Here is a 17,438-nt window from a genome sequence, read left to right as displayed (position 1 = left end):
ACAATTTTTTATGGTTTAATTTGAGTTAAAATATGACGCATGATGGAATTTATATTCATGCATTTTGCAGATAAAGTGACTAATATTATTGTTTTCACGATGTGCATTTGATCAGTTTTTGCTTTCCCTGGAATCGAACCCGTAACCTTGGCGTCGCAAGCGCCGTGATCTACAGTTTGAGAAACAGGAAGGCTGTTTATGAGAGTAAATCACATGAGCATGATTGTTCGCAGGTGAAATATAAAGAGGAATACGAGAAGACCCGAGGGAAGTCACAGATGGAGTTCGTGGACACGCAGACGTATAAAGTGTCGAAGGAAGCGCAGAGGATCCAGAGCGAGGTGACGTGACGCGTGTCCGAGTGTGTGATGTGAGAGAGCCGCGGCCGCGCTGTTGACTGTGTCCGTGTGCTCACAGAAGGAGTATCGTAAGGAGTACGAGAGCGAGATCAAGGGGAAGGTTCTGCTGGAGGCCGATCTGACGCCCGCGTACCTGACGGCCCGTAACGCCAGCAGCCTCGTGAGCGAGGTGACGATCTCTGACGCTTCTGTCCAATGAGAGATGAATTCATGTGGCGCTTTACACAATCACAACATTCTTTTCCTGAAATCATGTTTATTTATTGATGACATCAGCATAGAAAATTCATTCATGAGAGATCAGAGGAGGGCCGCCCTCATTCCAGAGTTCTTAGTTCAATTAACTATAATAACCCGGTTGGTGTCTGAGTGTGTTACTGTGTGTGTGTGTGTGTGTGTGTGTGTGTGTGTGTGTGTGTGTCGAACAGAAGGAATATCGTAAGGATCTGGAACAGGAAGTGAAAGGAAAAGGCCTGACGGGTCTGGAGGAAACGCCGGATCTGGTGCGGGTGAAAAACGCTGGACACATTCTCAGTGAGGTACACACACACACACACACACACACACACACTTATTCTTGTACATGTATCTTTGTGAGCACATTCATCATCTCCTTACACTAACCCTGAACACTTAAAGGGGACCTATGCCCCATTTCACAAGATGTTAAATTAGTCTCAGATGATCCCAGAGTGTGTATGTGAAGTTTTAGCTCAAAATACCCCACAGATATTTTTTATAGCATGTTAAAATTGCCTTTTTTAGTGGTTGATCAAAAACAAGCCGTTTCAGTGCGGTCCCTTTAAATGCAAATGAGCTGCTGCGATCGGCCTAAGAGGGCGGAGCTTCAAGAGCTGATTCTCCGGTGTCAGGAGTCAGTCAGGACGCACTATAATGTCAGAAACTGCGAATATATGCTGCATGGAGATAGAACAGGTATAGTTTAGTTAAATTACGGTTAAAACTTATATTCTTGTTTTTAATCCACTATATTAGTACAGGCCTGTTTTACCGTCCGAATGATGGCCAAAACTTTACAGATGAGCTTTATGATGTTTATTATACTTCACACAAAAGATGAAGTGTCCGTTTTCACTCTAGAAAATCTCTGTAAGAGCTTAATAAAACAGTGCAAGTGTGCATTAAAATATTATCCATAAACTCTCTCTCTCTTGCATTATCATCAACATACACAGTGAATTACACAGAAACACTCGTTACAACTAACAGTAAACGAATATATAAAGACCTTATGCCTTTCAGGTGGTGCTTAATAAACTTTATATCCGTAAATCAACTCCGATGAACAGTAATAAAGTGCTCTCACCTTCATCACTGCCGTATAGTATCACTCTGGAGACTGTAAGCTGGATCATGAACAGTTTTTATTTGTATATCCTTGAGTAGCACATTTTAGCACAGTCTGTGTTTCAGATCGTCTCTTTGTATTGATATTCGCTCACTAAGCAGTCCGGAGAGAAATGATTCGACAGACATAAACGGATTTCAGTAGAACTTTTTTCTTGGAAAACAAAATGAATCCACCTCGTCTTCAGCGGCTCAGATTTCAGGAGTAAATGAGGAGAGCTCTGTGGATTAATCCATCCAGCTACAGAACACCTGAAACACTTGGGAGAGATTCTCGTCAGTGCAGCAATGGCGGACTCCTGTGAACGCGCTCAGGGCGGGTCTATGTTCAAACGGCAGTGTCTGTCAACACTCGTGGGCGGGGCCTGTGGCTAATTTGACGTCACACTGCCAGAGATCTGGAAACGGCTTGTTCTGAGACACTGCTTATGATTTATGGGGATTAAAAAAAGGGGATGGTCCTCACTCCGATGGTCGTAAACTCAAACTGATAGCTAACCCTACACACACACACACACACACACACACACACACACGTCACTGCGCTTGAGCTTCATCATGACCTGTTTCTGCTCTTGCAGAAGGAATATCGTAAGGATCTGGAACAGGAAGTGAAAGGGAAAGGCCTGACGGGTCTGGAGGAAACGCCGGATCTGGTGCGGGTGAAAAACGCTGGACACATTCTCAGTGAGGTACACACACACACACACACACACACACACACACATTCATCACTGCGCTTGAACTTCATCATGACCTGTTTCTGCTCCTGCAGAAGGAATATCGTAAGGATCTGGAGTGTGAGATCCGAGGGAAGAAATCCGACGTCACCTCAGACAGTCTGGACATCCAGAGAGCGAAGAGAGCGTCTGAGATCAGCAGCGACGTGAGTGACGGATCAAACACACGCGCCGTCGGACACACGGACTCACTGACCGACTGTGTGTGTGTGTGTGTGTGTTTCAGGTGAGCTACAAACAGGCGTCTCAGCTGAGAGAATCATCATACGGCACCGTGACGGACACACCTGCACTGCTGCACGCCGCTTACCTGAGAGACGTCTACAGCCAGGTCACATGACACAGCCGTCTGCAGTAATGGACCTGTTAGAGGACTAGAGCTGATGTTCATCAGTGTGTGTGTGTGTGTGTGTGTGCAGAGGAAGTACCGCGGTGACGTGGAGCGTCTGAAGGCCTCGTGTTCTACTGCTTCAGACACGCCTGAGATCCAGAGAGTGAAAAACAACCAGCGCAACATCAGCGCAGTGAGACACACACTCATGACCACTGACCGTGTGTGTGTCTGTGTGTGTGTGTGTGTGTGTGTGTGTGTGTGTGTATAAAGCAGCTCTACAGAAGACATCACTCAGGTCAGTGTTGATCTGTTTGTGTGCAGCTCTTCTACACGTGGGACTCGCGGCTGATGAAGGGTCTGACGTCGGCGCTCAATGACACTCCAGAGATCAGACTGGCCCGAGAAAACGCCAAGAACGTCAGTGACGTGAGTTACACATGCATGTTTGAGTCTGATCATGTGACGGCCTCATGTGTAAAATAAAAAAACAACCATATATGGAGCTCACAGTGCCTCGTTTTACTATGCATGACCTCATCTGCATATCATTTACATATGCATGTGCCTAAAATAAACTCACAGGTTCAGTACCGGGAGTCTGTGGGATCAGGAACAGCCGTGACGGACACTCCTGAGATGGAGCGGGTCCGCCGGAACCAGCACAACATCAGCGCCGTGAGTCTGTGTGTGTGATTGACATGTGTCAGTCATCCTGTGTGACGAATGTCAATCAAACTTCATCACCATTATCATCACGCAGGTCAAATATAAGAAAGCGATCGATCCAGTCAGTGTGGGCGTGACACCGGAGCTGGAGCGAGTCAAACAGAACCAGCAGAACATCAGCTCGGCAAGAAACACACACAAAAACAAGATATTTCTTCATTTCAAGTGCCCTGTTATGTTATTTTAAAGCTCCTAATGTTGTTTCTCGTCTCCTGCAGCAGGTTCACATTCATCAAAGGTCAAAAACACTTTAATGTTCTCATAATATCCACTGCAGCATCAGCTCTTTTCTCTCAGTGTCTGAAACGCTTTGTCTCTCTAAACCCCGCCCCTCTGAGAGCTGCTCTGCTGTGATTGGTCAGAAACCAAACGCTCATTATCATATCTGAATCTCAGCTCTGATACGAACAGTAACGATGGCGTCGGTTTCACCGTATCAATCTCAGCAGAAAACAGCGTCTTCTCGACACGAACGACACGAACCAAACTCTTCCAGTCTCTGACACAACTACAGTGATTGAGGGCGGGGCAGAGAGACGCTGATCAGCCAATGAGCTGGCAGTATGCAAATTAGTTACATTGTTACATTGAAGTGAGACTGAATTACTGGCGACTCGTTTCAGTTCAGAATCGATTCTCTCTTTTAGAGACAAAAACTCATTTATCTTTGAAACTTTACATTCACAAACATCTTCATCACACACTGCAGGAACGATAATATCCGAAAAAAAGCATAATAATTCCTTTTCTGTGTTTGAAGATCAAGGAATCACATGATCTTGATGACTTCCACCTGTGTGTTTCAGGTGCAGTACCAGCGGGGTTTGCAGGAGGTCAAAGGTCACTCCTGCTCAGAGTTGGACACGCCTGAAATGAGGCGTGTGCGGAAATCTCAGGAATCTGTTTCCATGGTAGCAGGACTGCGGCCACGCCTGCGTGTGACATCACAGCATTAACACGTGACTGACACATCACACGGGTGACGAGCGATGACACGCGTGTGCTAATAAAGTCTCACAACTGTGTGTGTGTGTGTTTATCAGAGACCAAACGCACCTTAACAGACACCTGTGTGTGTGTGTGTGTTATTGTGATGATGTGTGTGTGTGTGTGTGTGTGTGTGTTATTGTGATGATGTGTGTGTGTGTGTGTGTGTGTGTGTGTGTGTTATTGTGACGCTGTGTGTGACGCTCTCTGTGTGTCTCTCAGGCCAAATATCACGAGGAGTTCGAGCGCACGCGGGGTCGAGGCGCCACACACACCCTCGATGAGCAGCACATGGCGCGTCTCCATGGAGACCAGGTGGGCGGCGGTTACCATGGCGTCCAGCCGCAGGTGGTTGAGATGGACCGCAGATCAGGAGGAGCCGCTGGTCAGTCCATCATAACAACTCTTGAATATTCATGAGGGCATTATTCAGAAATCATTCTAATATGATGATTTGCTGCTCAGGAAACATTTATGATTATTATCAATGTTGAAAACAGTCATATTTCTGTGGAAAACGTCATGAATTTTATTTTTCAGGATTTTTTGATGAATAGAAAGTTCAGTATTTATTTGAAACAGAATCTTTTGTAACATTATAAATGTCCGTCTTTGATGAATTAAAGTAGTAATGATTTACTGAGCCCAAACGTCTGGACGCTAGTGTACAAACATATTCCTGAAGCTGCTGATTGATCAAACCGTCTCGACCTTTGACCTGTGTGTTGTGCTGAAGAGCTGAAGGTCTGGAGGACTGATCCGGGATCCATCTTTGACTTTGACCCGGTGGAGGACAATATTCAGTCCAGAAGCCTGCGCAGGATGACCGGTACTGCAGACGCACCAACAGCCCGATAGAATGACCGTCAGCGGCGGATCATGTGTGTCGTAACGCTGTGTGTGTGTGTGTGTGTGTGTGTGTGTGTGTGTGTGTGTGTGTGTTAGAGTGCGTCCCGCAGCAGCCGTCTGCGCAGTCGGTGTGCAGCTCTCTGGGTTCAGAGCTCTGGGCCGATCGCAGCGCGTCCGTCTGCAGCAGATCCAGTTCAGGCAAGATCACGCGTGTGTTTGAGCTCCGGCGTCACCTTCCCATGATCCTCTTCCCGATCGTGACACACACTAACCTGTTTTCACTCCCAGTAAAGCACTTCGATCACAGTTTGTGTGTGAGAGCAGATCAAGCGTCCGCGTTCTTCACCGTCACGTTTGAGTCGTTTCGCTGGATCACTGACGGTGTTTGACTGATGTTTGTCCATCATACAGGTGTTTACCAGCAGCAATCCCATCATCCTCAGCAGTTCCAGCAGGGATACGGACACATGCAGGCCGTCCGCAGCGTTCAGTCTCCTCCGCACGCCGCCAGCATGGTGAGAGAAACACACGTGTCTTCCTTCACAGAAAATATCTGATGCAAACGTCAGTGTCAGCTCTACAGACGACAGTACAGTCATTATTCAGATCAGTTCATGACGTTATTTTTATGTGAATTTTGGAGGATGGAAACAGCGAGATGCGCATAAAATCTTAAAATTAGCATTAAAAAAAACATATGCACTCAATAGAGCGAAGCCGTCGTGTTTCGGAAGTAAAAACTCCATTTATTTTCTCCACATGGAAATTGATTTTTAACAATAACTTATAAATCTTTAAAGACAGCTTTACTGTGACCTACGAGGTTGTTAATCGATGATATTTGCTTCTGTTAAATTATTTTTAAATTATTATTCTGTTAAATTATCATCTGTTTGCATTATTTTAACTTATTTTTAAAATAATCATGTTTAACAGCTGAAGTCGTGGTGAAAAACTACATTACCCATGATGCTGTTCAGAAATTCCACCAATCAGAGTCGTCACAGGCAAGCTTGTTAGCTCCGCCCACTCCCATGAAGCACTGCGAATGATGTAATGAGTTGATCTCTCTACGCTCTCAAAATAATTAAATGATTGCATATTTATGCATAATAAACTTAAAATATATTGTTTCTATGAATATATTCAACACTTTTAATCCGATTACACTGTTCGCAATGCATCGTCTTGTACCTTTGCGTTTTTTCCGATTTTCAAATGTTTGCAATGATTCTCCTCGTTCATTTCATGGCAAATTAAACACTTTTTTTTAAATCCCTATGGGAGATATAAATAATAAAAAAATACTTCCGGAACCGACGCCGCTAATGCACTGTGATACTTTTCATCCGATAAGACATGCGTATAAACTACGATGGAAACACATTCACTGAATAAATCCCTCAAAAACTCATGTGACTTTGCCTCAGCAGAGGCTGTGATTGGATAACTGGACTAACCAGCGGACCAATCGCATCGCAGCGTCTCAAATGTTGGTTTGGTGGTTCTGAAACGTCCGAGTCAAAGTCTGTCATCAGAATGATTTGGTTTGATTCCTCCAGAAGCGTCTCACACGATTGTGTTCCCGAACACCAGCATCCGAACGCAAGATCACATGACAGCGTTTATTGTGTTTCGTCTGACGCTCTGAAACCAACTCATTTATGATGGAGGAGAAAAGAGCCCGATTGAAGAAACGTACACTTTTATTAATATTTTTATTATATTTAAAATACTAATATTTTGCGCCAATTTCCCAGAAAGTGGCGATTTTGTTCTCTCGAACACATGGGATGAAAACACTGGATTCGCAAATGTTTTATGCCATATACCAATTTTGCGCTTAAATTTAAGTTAAATTCGCAACTTTGAATGGAAACACAACTATTGATGGCTGCTTTGCACCAGTTTCTCAGGTTTTGTTCTCTTGAACACATGCTTTATTCTCAGATGTTTCATCGTCGCACAGCTTTGGCTGGAGACACAGTTATTCCCTGAATGTGTGTGTAACTGCACGTTTGTTCCTGTAGAGGGTGTATCGAGCGCTGTACGATTACGCGGCTCAGGATCACGACGAGGTGTCCTTCCGTGATGGTGACGTGATCATTAACGCTCAGCCCATCGACGAGGGATGGATGTTCGGCACCGTGCAGCGGACGGGGAAGTCCGGCATGCTTCCCGCCAACTACGTGGAGTGCTTCAACTGAGTCTTTACGTCTCACACATTAACCTGAGCGAAGTGACGTCAGCTGATAGAAGACTGATTATTATATTCTGGGCATGAGCATGAAAATCCGATTCATGATGAAATGAAGGTTGATGATCATTTCGTTTGATGAGATTTTCTTTCTTTAACCTTCTTATTTTAAATGTTGGCAAGCAAGCAGTGCTTGTCGAGTAATTCACACTAATTATCTTTTTCACAGATTTTTATTTGTAATTATGAAGCATGACAATGAGATTTACATTGTACATCATTTTAATAAGCGTTTATTTAGGTGTCCCACTAGCGAGTGCAGAATAAACTAGTAACGTTAAGGATGTAAATTCAGGTTGAATTGAGAGGATTTCTGGAGGTTAAACAGTCTCTTGATGTTTTGATGGGGAAAATCGAATGAATCTGCGTTTGTCAAGCTGCACAAAAGCCATTTGATGTTGAAAACAATCACCTCCTGTATGTAGAAACAATGCTCTTTTTCTGATGTTTGTGTTGATTTTCAGTAATGTGTGTTTGTGTGATGAGCTAAAACCTTAAAGAATGACTGGCCCTTTAAATCACTTATGAATCTCTGATTATGCTGTATTATCCCCACATATATGGGTTAAAGCTTTTTACCATCTTGTTTTCTTTCAGTTAGCACAGGTTTAGTGTTTCAGATCCGAAAAGAAACAAAACCTGCTAAAAAACTATGGAAGACGCACCTCAAAATGGCGCTGATTTGGGACACGATTCTGCGCAGTAGTGAGCGTGAAGTGAGATCGCGCGCCATCAAGGCCCCGCCCACACTCCCGTTCAGTACAGTCATGTCCGTCATGTCCCTTATGACAATTTCACTCGGCGGCCATCTTTGAAACGCCTCTCGGGCATTCATGTGCAGCTGTTTGCCAAGCTTTCGATTAAGTTTCATATTTGAAATCACCAATGAAATCTGACAACAACTGTGTCAGATCATGAATCTCGAATCATGACAAAAAACTGTATTTTTCAGGCTGGATCAAGCTGCGCGTCTCGTGCCTCATTTAACGGCCGCTGCAGTGACGCAATGACTTTATCAATCAGCGATTGGCTCTTATTTAGAAGGCGGGACTTATTCCGCCATATTGCGCATTTACGTCTGTTCTTTTATAGCGTTTGGTACAGTTTACCACAGAACAACTCATTATATCCGTGTGAAATAAACAGTTATGGAAAAGTAGAGGTTTAAAGATAAAGCTCCAATCTCCTCCCGAAAATCCAGAATAAAGTCCTCAATGACTACACTCAGAGAAGCTGTCAATCACAGCTGTCAATCATGACGTCACACTCCCGCCCCTTTTCAGCGCTGCGCTCATCTTTTGACTTCCGGTTTGTATTTCCACAGGGATCTTACATATTTATGAATGAAATGCTCGTTTAAAAATCTTCTCGGTCTCCTGACATCTGATTTACACATTACAATGCTCATGATAACTTTCATTAACTTTACAACAGGCGCGCTTGTTCCTCTGGCACATAAGGTCCATAGCATCAAATAACTAGCTAAAACCAAACTTATTTTAAAAAACGAACACTTGAACTTATATTAAAAAAAATATTTGAAATGTAATTTAATTGTTTAGTTTGTCTCAGGTCCAATTAAATTACGTGGAGAGGGCGGGGAATTTGACCTATACTGGGACCAACCACCTGGGGGCGATCGAGACACTTTGGCTTCACTTTTGATGCGAACTGAAAGAAAACAAGTTGATAAAAAGATTAAACCCAATATTTGGCAATAACATAACCAGAGATTTACAAGCAGTTTTTGTAGGCGGGACATTTTTTTGACCCGGAACACCACAAGTCTAACAAGATAAGAGGAAAAAAGCACAAACATGTTTTGTGAAATGGTTCTGTTCATCACAAACACGTTATCTTGAACTGATTTGCTTTATTTACTCAGTCACGTGTTCATCTGTCATCTGATGTCATCATGATAAAGAATCGATCATGTGCTGACAGAACTGATTTAATTTGCTCTGATATAGTTAGGGTTAGCCTGAAATCCTGCGCAATTCTGTCAAACACTGGGAAGAATAAAGTAGGTGATGGACAGTATGAGATGTTCTGGAGAGTTCAGGGTTTGGGACTGAAGTTTTACTGTGTTTTTCACTTTGATTTACTTAATTATAAATTCTCTTTTGATCTATTTACCCACATCACTGTCTTCTGTTAACATTATTTGACTTGTAGTGTTTCACAGTTATTGAAATTATAATAATAATAAAAAGGCTTTGTCCGGCGTTTTGTCTGATTTATAGTCTGATTGAACGAGTTTCCACAGAAAACGACACGTATCTCTGTGCGTGTGACGTCAGCAGTTCAGGATGAGGCGCATGCGCAGTGAGTGCGAGCGACGCAACTAAGAACTGTTCCTGTTTCCTCCTCCAGGAGGCGCTGAGCGGATCAGAAAACAATCCAAGTATTCAAATCGGCGCTTTCTTTGTTTGTTTTATTGTGGTATTTGCACATTAAACAGTATAATCTTTTACTTATTCCAACAAATCGAATACATGAACTGCAGCAAGCTGCTCAAAATCCATATCCAGTAATCGCAAATCACTGTGAAAAGTAACAGCTATCACGTGACAACGCCGTCCGTCCGCTGACGCCGCGGCGCTATGAAAAATATTTTACACCCGAATAATGACAATGAGAAACTTTAAAACGAACTGAACTCAAAATACAAAAGCGAATAGCTAAAAATAAAATATTTAAAAACGCAAACCCATCGAAAGCCCCGCCCATTGTCAGAATATGTCGCGCTCATTTGATTTCTATGTCGACACGTGTCTCTGTGCGTGAGACGTCATCAATATCCCGGATGAGGCGCAGGCGCAGTGCAGCTGATCGTCAGTGTGGCTCATTCAGCAGTGCTTCTCTCTCGCGGATCCTCATTTAATCTCAATATTTCCTCATTTGCTTCTCATTATCGTCTCTCAGAAGTCATGAAGCTGCTGCAGAAGCTGCTGCTGCTGCTCTTACTGGCGTTTCCGGCGACGCTCCTCCTGAAGGGTGAGTTTATCGTGTTCGATCAGGCCGCGCGCGCTAAAGTCTCTTTATATAAAGTAATGATCGATAACTCGATCACAGCTCATCAATAACCGGCATTAGAGGCGCATTGTGACCCGTTTGTGCTCTTTTGGACGCAGTAGAGAGTGTGTGAGTGTGTGTGCTGCTGTGTGACGTGTCCTTCATCTCACACACACACTCACTGTAAACACACACTAGTGCAGAGATTTAAGTGTTATTAAGTGTGTGTAAATGCGAATTTATATTAGTATCTCACACATTATCTGATTCGAGTCTTCAAACTTCATTTAAACTCTGAATATTTGCTCTTAATGACATTAAAATACATTGATTCTGCTGTATGAAGCTCTGCACGTTTACAGTGTCCACTTACTATAGTAATAACATATTAAATTATTCATATTACACTGATTTCAGTGCGGTGTGAGTGTGTGTTAGACGTCATAATGATCTCCAGATGTGTGTGTGTGTGTGTGTGTGTGTGTGTGTGTGTGTGTGTGTGTTCCAGGTCCGGTCGTGTCCGCACAGGATGCCACTGAGGAAGAGGAGGCTGTGGATGAAGATGGTGCGGATGATGTGATGGCTGAGGATGAGGATGATGAAGCTGAGGTGGAGGACGATGACAACACTGAACTAGTAAGAGAACGAGCTTTAACCTGTCGTCGTCTAGCGCTCGTGAAGACGCTCATGTTGTCATCTCTTCTTCTCTCAGACTGAAGAAAAGGAGGAAGAGGAGGAAGAAGCTCTGGTGGGCGAGATGAAGGCTTCACCCAACGCCGACACCACCATCCTCTTCGTCAAAGGAGAAGGTGAACGAGTCGATCGCACACAATCTGGCCTTCTGATTGATCGTTTAGACCAGTGGTTTTCAACCTTACTGATAATTAAAATAATTGTTAATGTATGTAAAAATGTTTAATGAGTAGAGCGTGTTCGCTGTGTTGAGAATAAACCACCCGTTGATCTGATACAGTGATGTAAACATGGATGAATGATCAACAGGGTCGCTGAAAAGGACAAAAGCAGATGATTCTTCATCTACAAGTAAGAATGAATCTACAGCAATGCCTGACATCAAAAAGACTAAAAATAAAGCTAAATGAAGAAGACTTTTACTTTTAAACAACACCAACCTTACTTTAGTTTGTGCTTTTATCTCGAGACTCGATCGATTGATTAATTAAAGGGTTAGTTCACCCAAAAATTAAAATAATGTCATTAATTACTCCCCCTCATGTCGTTCCACACCCGTAAGACCTTCGTTCATCTTCAGAACACAAATTACGATATTTTTGATGAAATCCGATGGCTCAGTGAGGCCTGAGCAATGACATTTCCTCTCTCAAGATCCATTAATGTACTAAAAACATATTTAAATCAGTTCATGTGAGTACAGTGGTTCAATATTAATATTATAAAGCCACGTGAATATTTTTGGTGCACCAAAAAAACAAAATAACGACTTATATAGTGATGGCCGATTTCAAAACACTGCTTCAGGAAGCTTCGGAGCGTTATGAATCAGTGTGTCGACAATATTGAACCACTGTTTTTAGTACATCAATGGATCTTGAGAGAGGAAATGTCATTGCTGGCTATGCAGGCCTCACTGAGCCATCGGATTTCATCAAAAATATCTTAATTTGTGTTCTGAAGATGAACGAAGGTCTTACGGGTGTGGAACGACATGAGGGTGAGTAATAAATGACATTATTTTCATTTTTGGGTGAACTAACCCTTTAAGCACCTCAAATGAAAGCTGTAATACTGCGTTTGTGTTCAGTGCTGAATTCTGCAAGCTTGCAAATCATCTAAACTTTAACAAATAAAGTGTAGACACGATGTAAAGAGTTATTGCTTCATCGCTTAACTGCCTCAAACATGCTGCAAATGTGCAATTCAGTCCCAAAATTGCAGTGATTGACACACTGACCAAAGCAACAGACGTCTGATATATATATATATATATATGTGTGCATTAAGGCTCTGGAGCTCTCTAACATTATCTGCATGTTCTGTTCATTGCCAGTTTATTCAGTAAAGACCGTTAACAATCTCCAACACGAGTCTGTTAAAATCCCTGGAGAAGGTTGGGAACCACTGGTTTAGACTTCAAGTAAAAGTCTTTTAGTATAATTGTACAAACGTCCTCCAGCTCGAGTCTTTTTGCTGTGAAATCTGCACTGATTTTCATCCAGTAAACGTAAGAATAACTTTGATATTGTTAGTAATATTTCATCTGGACTGAAGCGGCTTCGGTTTACTTGATTATCCAGACGTCATTTATTAGAAAAATCATGAGTTATCAAATATGATCATGTTCATCTCTCAATCATCATCGTATTTCATTGCATTATATGAAACTGCAGATCTTTGATCATTTAAAGTCCCCCGGCCTGTAGATGAAACTCATCTCTGATCACCAAAAGTTTTTTTTTTTCCCCTTCATGCCTTAAAATAGTTTGAATGTAACTCGACACCCTTGCCTCATTTAGTATGTGTGGTTCTATGAATATGTAAATTAGCCACGCCTTCCTCACACCAGTTCAGACGTGATTGGTTAAGTGATTTCAGAGCGTGTCTCACTGGCGTTTTTAAAGAGAAAATACTCAGTAATGGTGTTGACTGAATTTGCACATGGTTTTTTAAACACCACAGACACATAAACAACATTAAAAACCTCAGGGGGACTTTAAATATCATCTTACATATTATTAAAACATATTATTGGCAGATGTTGATATTTATATGCATTCATTGTATCTGTTATAAAGATTTGACTGATTTACGATCATCATCTGCAGCAAACGGCATATTTTTGCTCAGTTTGAGCTTCTGAATATTAAACGAAGCTGTTTTTCCTCCATATTCTCATTTTATGAGCCTTAAAACTTGATCTTTTCAACAAAAGCACATGTGAACCTGCCTGAAGCTTCACTGAACTGTTCCATTTGTGACGTTCACATGAGCGCTTCTCTTCTGTCGGCTTCATTTCCTCTCTCTGAACGGCAGATTTTCCCGCCAACAACATCGTGAAGTTCCTGCTGGGATTCACCAACAAAGGCTCGGAGAACTTCATCGTGGACTCTCTGGACGCCTCGTTCCGCTACCCACAGGACTTCCAGTTCTACATCCAGAACTTCACGGCTCTTCAGCTGGGGACGGAGGTTCCTCCGCAGCGCCAGGCCACGTTCGAGTACTCCTTCATCCCGGCCGAGCCCATGGGCGGACGCCCCTTCGGCCTGGTCATCAACCTCAACTACAGGGACAGCAGCGTGAGTCTCGCCCACTTCCTCTTTCCCTGCTGCTTCCTTCCTGTTTCTCACCGGGCTCCACCGGGCTCCGCTCTGTTTCAGGGTAACGTGTTCCAGGACGCCGTGTTCAACCAGACGGTCACCATCACCGAGAGAGAGGACGGGCTGGACGGAGAGACGTGAGGCTTTACTGAGGCTCTTGTGTGTGTTTGAGCAGCAGGTGGCGCTGTGCTCACGTGTGTCTGTGTGTCTCCTCAGGATCTTCATGTACGTGTTCCTGTCGGGCCTCGGCCTGCTGCTGGTGGTCGGCCTTCATCAGCTGCTCGAGTCACGCAAGGTGAGACGCTCATCATCATCATCATGATCAGCTGATTGAGTCTTCACACAGAAGATCAGAGTTTGACTGACGTGTGTGTGTGTGTGTGTGTGTGTGTGTGCGTGTGTGTGCGCAGAGGAGGCGGCCGGCGGCTAAAGTCGAGATGGGAACCTCCAATCACAATGATGTGGACATGAGCTGGATCCCACAGGAAACACTCAACCAGATCAGTGAGTTTCAGCCAATCACAGTCCGCCTGCTTCACCAAACGCTCCTCCACCTGTTCTTGAAAGGCCAATCGTTAATAAAATTAATGAATTATTTATAAAGCTGAAAATGAATACGATTAATTATATTAAAATGGATAAAATATATTGTGCAGCACAATTACTCAAAATAAAACTGAAGCGGCGTTTTGTTTTATTAAATTAGCATTATTTAATCAGACATTAATCTCACAAACTCTGATTATTGTGTTTGAGATCACTTTAATTACACTTCTGCCTTATTTATTGACACATTTGCATAATTTCCAACATTTTTATGGAGGGAAGCCCAACAAAATAAAAGCTCAATGATGTGAACGTGAGAATTAGTATTATAAGTTTCAGTGTCAAATAAGATTATTATAATTATCATCAAATATTCATTTTTAATTTTTATTTGACTGTACAATTATAATTTCAACAGTAATATAGTTTTTGTTTTCATTTTTTATATTTAGAGGTAAAAATCATAATTCTAATTATTATTGTGTTATGCAATATAATGTTTGCCCTATAAATATAATTTAACAATATAAACAATTAAAATAAAATGCCATTAAAAAAGATTAGAGATTTTTATTATTTAATTAAAAAGATGATATATTATTTATTAATATTGTTATTATAATTATTATTATTCATTTAAAAATATTTGATATTTTAAATTAAAAAGATTTATTATTATTATTATTATTATTATTTGAGATTGTTATTTTTAATCTAAAAAGATGAGATTATTATTATTTGAGATGATTATTCATTTATTATATAATATTATTTATAAAATTGAGTTATTATTAATTAAAAATGAGTTTTTATTAGTAGTAGTATTTGAGATTATTATTATAAAAAAATTATCATTATTATTATTATTATTATTATTATTATTATATTATATTATTTATTTATTATTATTATTATTATTTTTAATGTAAAAGATTAGATATTTGAGATTATAATTATTTTAAATAAAAATGAGTTATTTTTATTAGTAGTAGTATTTGAGATTATTATAAAAAAGATGAGATATTATTATTATTATTATATTATTATTAATGATAAATGATAATAATCAAAAAATAATCCATTTTAATTTAAAAATATTTTTTGATATTATTATTATTATTATTATTATTATGATCTAATTAAAAAATAACTTATTTTTAATTAAAAAAGATGAGATTATTTGATTATTATTATTATTATTGTTGTTAAAGATTTTATGTGTTTACCTTCATGTCATGTGACCTCAGTGTGGTTAAATGGCTGAATGACCTCAGGTCAGAGGTCAGGGTTGGTCTGATGTGAGTCTGCTCTTGTTCTTCTGACCTCACGCTGCTCTTTCTCTCTTTATTTCCTCTGGCCGGTCAGTGGCGAGTCGGCGAGGTGAGCGCTTCATTTCCTGTCTGTCTGTCTGTCTGTCTGTGGTCAGCGATGTGTTTCAGTGCTGGTCATGTGAGTGTGTCACTGACGCTGCTCTGTGTGTCTCAGATAAAGCGTCTCCCAGACGATCTCCACGCAAGAGGACCCAGAAACGCTCGGCCGGATCAGACGAGTGAAGAGCCTTCGTCACGCTCTGTGTTTACAGTGAGACGACGATCCCGTCCATCACTGGACGCCAGCAGAGACTGATGCACACACACATTACACACACACATTACACACACACACACACACACACACACATTACACACACACACACACACACACACACACATTACACACACACACACACACACACACATTACACACACACACACACACACACACGGCCCTGTTTTTTAAAGTGTAAGTGAGCGAGGAGTCGCGCCGCTGAAGCTTCTGTAGGTTTGGTTTATTTTTTAAATTGCCAGTCGTTACTTTGAACATATTCACTCGCTTGTTTTTCTCTGGATGAGTTTGAGGATTTCTGGGATGCGTTTGAGCCACTCGAGAGCAGCTCTGCTTCTGCTGTTTCTTCCGTTCAGTCCATGAGTTTAGACTGATTTTAACGAATCATGTGCCTGGGTTCGTTCACGAGCGTGAGCGCCGGCTGATGCTGCAGGACCGACTCGATTCCTGGCGGTTCTTCCTCCTCACATGAATTTCAGGAAGGAGGAAAACCGTTTTTGTCTTTTTGTTTTGATGTTTTTCTGATCAATCTAATAAAGTGACGGTATTATGAGCGAGTGCTGATGTACAGTTCTACTTGTACTTAAATAAAAATAAACTGAAATGAACGAATGCTTCGTGTCTGTGTGATCATGTGATTGTGTCAGATTTACAGCCGTCATGTTTCGCACGTCCTCCTGCTGAATTCACGTGTAATCATTAATAATGGAAATATTTGAGCATGATTGTTTAATCTTATCTGAACACGTGAACTTTACCTTCCTGCTTCTTTCCATCCAGTGATTGTGCGGCTTTATTCCTCATATCTGTCCTGCGTTTATGATGGAAAACTCTCATTAACAGGCCTGTCACTCACTTGATCGTTAAACTTTCATAATGATCATGTTTTCATAAGATCTGTCAATCAGCAGATGAACAGTTTGTTCAAAAACAAAAAAGTGAAATTGTGTTTTTACTGGGATTCTTCTGTGGACACTGACAGAATAAAGCCAATATTATTATAGTGAGCTCCTTTAAATATTAATATTGATATGCATTTCATTGATCACATGATCATCATCAATGGAACATGTTAATCAAATGTTTGAGTTGATGTTCTAACGATTTGTTTCTGAACGTTCTCATGATGTCTGAAGAATGATGGAATTGAATGTTTTGAACTTTTTGAAAACATTTTAAAAACGTTTTGAGAACGTTCAGAAATAAAATTTTAACACTTCATGTTAAACCTTCTTAGAACATATATATATATATATTTAGCGACTTTTAAAGCCAGCTGACTTTTGTGATAATTTAGTTTTTAATGTCATAATTTCAACTTTTTATGTTATGATTTATCTTATCTCGCCTTTTTAT

General features: G+C 41.2%; 2 protein-coding genes across 8 annotated transcripts in view; both read left to right on the top strand.

Moving 5' to 3' along the window:
- The window catches only part of LOC125252228 (LIM zinc-binding domain-containing Nebulette-like), a 41,472-nt gene extending 31,626 nt beyond the window's left edge, over positions 1–9,846 (top strand). Inside the window, exons 46-57 of one of the 4 annotated variants that reach the window (XM_048165364.1) lie at positions 234–341; positions 418–528; positions 788–898; positions 2,309–2,419; positions 2,503–2,613; positions 2,694–2,798; positions 2,887–2,991; positions 3,123–3,227; positions 3,384–3,476; positions 3,562–3,651; positions 4,334–4,551; positions 4,737–4,877. In XM_048165364.1, the coding sequence (XP_048021321.1) occupies positions 234–341; positions 418–528; positions 788–898; positions 2,309–2,419; positions 2,503–2,613; positions 2,694–2,798; positions 2,887–2,991; positions 3,123–3,227; positions 3,384–3,476; positions 3,562–3,651; positions 4,334–4,483 (1,200 nt within the window). In that variant the 3' untranslated portion in view covers positions 4,484–4,551; positions 4,737–4,877. Of the gene's footprint in view, positions 1–233; positions 342–417; positions 529–787; positions 899–2,308; positions 2,420–2,502; positions 2,614–2,693; positions 2,799–2,886; positions 2,992–3,122; positions 3,228–3,383; positions 3,477–3,561; positions 3,652–4,333; positions 4,552–4,736; positions 4,900–5,250; positions 5,344–5,459; positions 5,562–5,774; positions 5,879–7,393 lie in introns of those variants that run through there. The other 3 variants (XM_048165365.1, XM_048165366.1, XM_048165367.1) reach the window with 3 other exon arrangements.
- A 557-nt stretch (positions 9,847–10,403) lies between these two features.
- On the top strand, positions 10,404–16,694 carry ssr1 (signal sequence receptor, alpha). 4 transcript variants are annotated; one of them, XM_048165388.1, is made up of 10 exons: positions 10,404–10,617; positions 11,144–11,271; positions 11,348–11,444; positions 11,638–11,679; positions 13,648–13,910; positions 13,992–14,068; positions 14,148–14,226; positions 14,342–14,435; positions 15,843–15,857; positions 15,963–16,694. In XM_048165388.1, exons 1-10 carry the CDS (start codon positions 10,551–10,553, stop codon positions 16,028–16,030), a joined length of 930 nt encoding a protein of 309 aa, XP_048021345.1. In that variant the 5' UTR covers positions 10,404–10,550; the 3' UTR covers positions 16,031–16,694. The 4 variants fall into 4 exon arrangements, with proteins under 4 accessions (XP_048021345.1, XP_048021348.1, XP_048021346.1 ...); XM_048165391.1 differs by lacking the exon at positions 11,638–11,679 and having other exon boundaries at positions 10,405–10,617; XM_048165389.1 differs by lacking the exon at positions 15,843–15,857 and having other exon boundaries at positions 10,406–10,617.
- The last annotated feature ends 744 nt before the right edge of the window (positions 16,695–17,438 follow it).

The sequence above is a fragment of the Megalobrama amblycephala genome, linkage group LG18 (genome assembly GCF_018812025.1).
Source record: "Megalobrama amblycephala isolate DHTTF-2021 linkage group LG18, ASM1881202v1, whole genome shotgun sequence".
Taxonomy (NCBI): domain Eukaryota; kingdom Metazoa; phylum Chordata; class Actinopteri; order Cypriniformes; family Xenocyprididae; genus Megalobrama; species Megalobrama amblycephala.
The sequence above is the reverse complement of the archived record's forward strand: the minus strand, read 5'-3'. Positions and strand labels throughout refer to the sequence as shown.